Source organism: Teleopsis dalmanni, chromosome X (genome assembly GCF_002237135.1).
Source record: "Teleopsis dalmanni isolate 2A chromosome X, ASM223713v2, whole genome shotgun sequence".
NCBI classification, from domain to species: Eukaryota; Metazoa; Arthropoda; class Insecta; order Diptera; family Diopsidae; genus Teleopsis; species Teleopsis dalmanni.
The window spans coordinates 9,211,793-9,214,788 of NC_051848.1; the positions used below are offsets into that span (position 1 = coordinate 9,211,793).

The 2,996-nt window shown below is 33.0% G+C and overlaps 1 protein-coding gene across 1 annotated transcript; it reads left to right on the top strand.

Moving 5' to 3' along the window:
- Positions 1–548: 548 nt before the first annotated feature.
- Positions 549–2,711, top strand: LOC119688928 (protein odd-skipped). Its single transcript, XM_038103608.1, has 2 exons — positions 549–911; positions 1,100–2,711. The coding sequence occupies exons 1-2, from the start codon at positions 839–841 to the stop codon at positions 2,269–2,271; spliced, it is 1,245 nt and encodes a 414-aa protein (XP_037959536.1). The 5' UTR covers positions 549–838; the 3' UTR covers positions 2,272–2,711.
- The last annotated feature ends 285 nt before the right edge of the window (positions 2,712–2,996 follow it).

Genomic DNA, 2,996 nt, shown 5'->3' on the forward strand with positions numbered 1-2,996 from the left:
GTCACACAAAACATATACATATTTGCCGACAAGACAACCAATCCAAAACAGTGCAGACATTGGAAGGCGTGTACGCTTCTACCATTTATAAATAATTCACGGGAGTTGCTTGTAAAATAAAAACATTTGGTTCGTCTACATAACTTGATTTCTTGTTTGAAATGTTGTTCAACAAATCGACAACAATCAACACTACACATAGCACTATATTTATCTATATATATATATATATGTGTGTGTGTGTATGTGTATATGTATATATGTGTGCGCAATCAAAAAAAATTTAACCACTACGCGAGTACTAAGCACTAGTAGAGCTGTAATGAACGCGATACTAACAACTCAACACAATATCACAGCACGCCACACCACACACCACACAGCACCAAGCACACTACTCTTTTCCGTATAGAGTCAAATGAAGAACATGAAGAACATGAAGAACACATGAATGCGGCAGAACAGAGGCATTTGCAGTAGTAGTAAAAAGTCCGGCAATTAACTCAGCTTCACCAAAAGGCAGATAGCGAACAGCAAAAAGCAAAAAGCAAAAAGCAAAGTTTCTCTCTCTCTCACGGTATGAGTGTAGTATTTTTTGAGATTGAGTCAGTGACTGGTATAGAGCATATTCCCTGGATTCAGTGCGTGAAAAGACTTCGTGCGGAACGTGTCAATTGAAAACGCGAGGGAGTCTATTGGATGTGTTCATATAAATATATATAAAAGAAATTTATATGTATATATATATATATATATAGAGAGATATTCATAATTTATAACAGATTATATAAACTGCATAACGTTTGTTATTTTAAATATTAACTCTTTTTTAAAAACTATGTCATCTGTATTAACGCCGTCGATGAATAGTAGTATTACTGTGAATAACGAACTTACATTGAAACATCAAGGTTAGCGACGGTCTTTTCTCAATTTTAACAAAACATATAAAATTTAAAAAATAATAGAAATTATTTCAAACTAATGACATATGTTATATTTAATTATTTAATTTAATAAATAAAATTAATAGATAATTATATAGTAAATAAATAAATTTTTTTTTGTTTTTTTTTTTTTTTATTAATGCGTATTACAGACATTTGTGAAGAACTTGCGCTTATAAAGGAAGAGCGTGACGGTGATTTATCGCCTATGCTTACGCCGCCTCATACACCGACGGAAGATCGCATACGTTGCCTCAAAGATAATTGTATACCATATGAGACGAATTTTATAAATTTTGAAACACAGGAATTGCATATTCCAAATCATCGTACTTTTCCTATAATGGAGCTACATGATGTGCAGCCTTCATATCAGCAGCATTCTGAACAGCATTCTCAAACACAACAACAACAACACCAACAACAACAGCAACAGCAACAGCAGCAGCAGCAGCAACAAAACCAACAACATCAACAACATCGATTTTATTTACAAATGCAACAAAACCATCAAACCGCATACTGTTTATCCTATGGACATGGCAGTGGCACAACAACAACATTTCTTCCAGGTACTTCAATGCCAACAGATCCAGTCACCGTACACCAACAAGCATTCCTTATGAATCAATGGTTTCGTAATGCCTCATTCTATCATAGTACACCACCCGCTTTTCAAATGCGTCACTATACGACAATCCAAAATATGCATTCACCCAGTCGTCTTAATAATTGTCCCATCAATTCAATGAAATTGGCCAATTCTTCAACTGGCAACAGACCAAAAAAACAATTCATCTGTAAATATTGTAATAGACATTTTACGAAATCCTACAATCTGCTAATACACGAGCGGACCCATACCAACGAACGCCCCTACTCCTGTGAGATATGTGGCAAGGCGTTTCGTCGTCAGGATCACCTACGCGATCATCGTTATATACATTCCAAAGATAAACCATTCAAATGCAGTGATTGTGGCAAAGGATTTTGCCAATCCCGTACACTGGCTGTACATAAAGTGACACACTTAGAAGAGGCTCCACATAAATGTCCCATATGCAAACGTTGTTTCAATCAAAAAAACAATCTAAAAACCCATCTACAAAGTCATGATATGGAAGGCGCTGGACATGAGTCCTCCGTTAATCATATGGAAAGTGATGTGCTACACCAGCAAAACACCTTAAATACATCTATCAGTGATATTGACGAATTCTCCACGATGCCAGCTTTAGATCTTTCTTCGTCAAGCCTCAATATAAAACTTCAGAAACCGAAGCGTACTTTAGGCTTCACGATAGACGAGATAATGAGTAGATAAAAAGCTTTAAAAAGGTTTTCAAAAGTAACTAGCTTAGTTGTAATCTATTTCGTACAATTGTCACAAAATAGATTTACGTACACACACACACACCCACACACACACAAATACACACACATACATACATACAATCGGGTAATCTGCATATAGTTGCAATTTGCAAATCTAATCGCACATTGAAGGCTGAGCACTTAATTATATATTATTATTATTATTATTATTTATATAGAGTTTTTGTAATAAACGTCTAAAAAGTGAGTTCTGTAATTAATTCCTAGAGAAAAAAAATTGTATATGCAAATATATATCTTCAAAACATACACATTAATATACATTATATAAACAGGCCAAAGTATATGTATTCTTAAATACATAGAGCCGTTTTGAATCGTCAATAGATATTTAAAGTTGTCTTGTATCTGTAAATAGTAACCTATCATCCTGTGTATCCTACAATATTTAATAATATTTTTATTTAGTATATTTAAATAATATAATTTTATTATGTTGTATATTTAATTAATGAATTAATTTTAATGTTATTGTTTTTTAATTTAAAGTACATTGTAATTTTAATTGGTGTACCTAATAGAGTTAAGTCGTCTAAAAATAAATGTAAAATTTTTGATTTTAAAGACTGTCGTACATGTTATAAACCCTCAGAACTACCATAATACCGGTTATTCTAGTATTTCGGTACTTACAAAACTAATTCGTGTTTATTT

Coding starts and splice junctions, on each gene's coding strand:
- LOC119688928 (XM_038103608.1), top strand. CDS start 839: ATGTCATCTGTATTAACGCCGTCGATGAATAGTAGTATTACTGTGAAT. Junction 912..1,099: donor ACTTACATTGAAACATCAAG/GTTAGCGACGGT, acceptor TGCGTATTACAG/ACATTTGTGAAGAACTTGCG.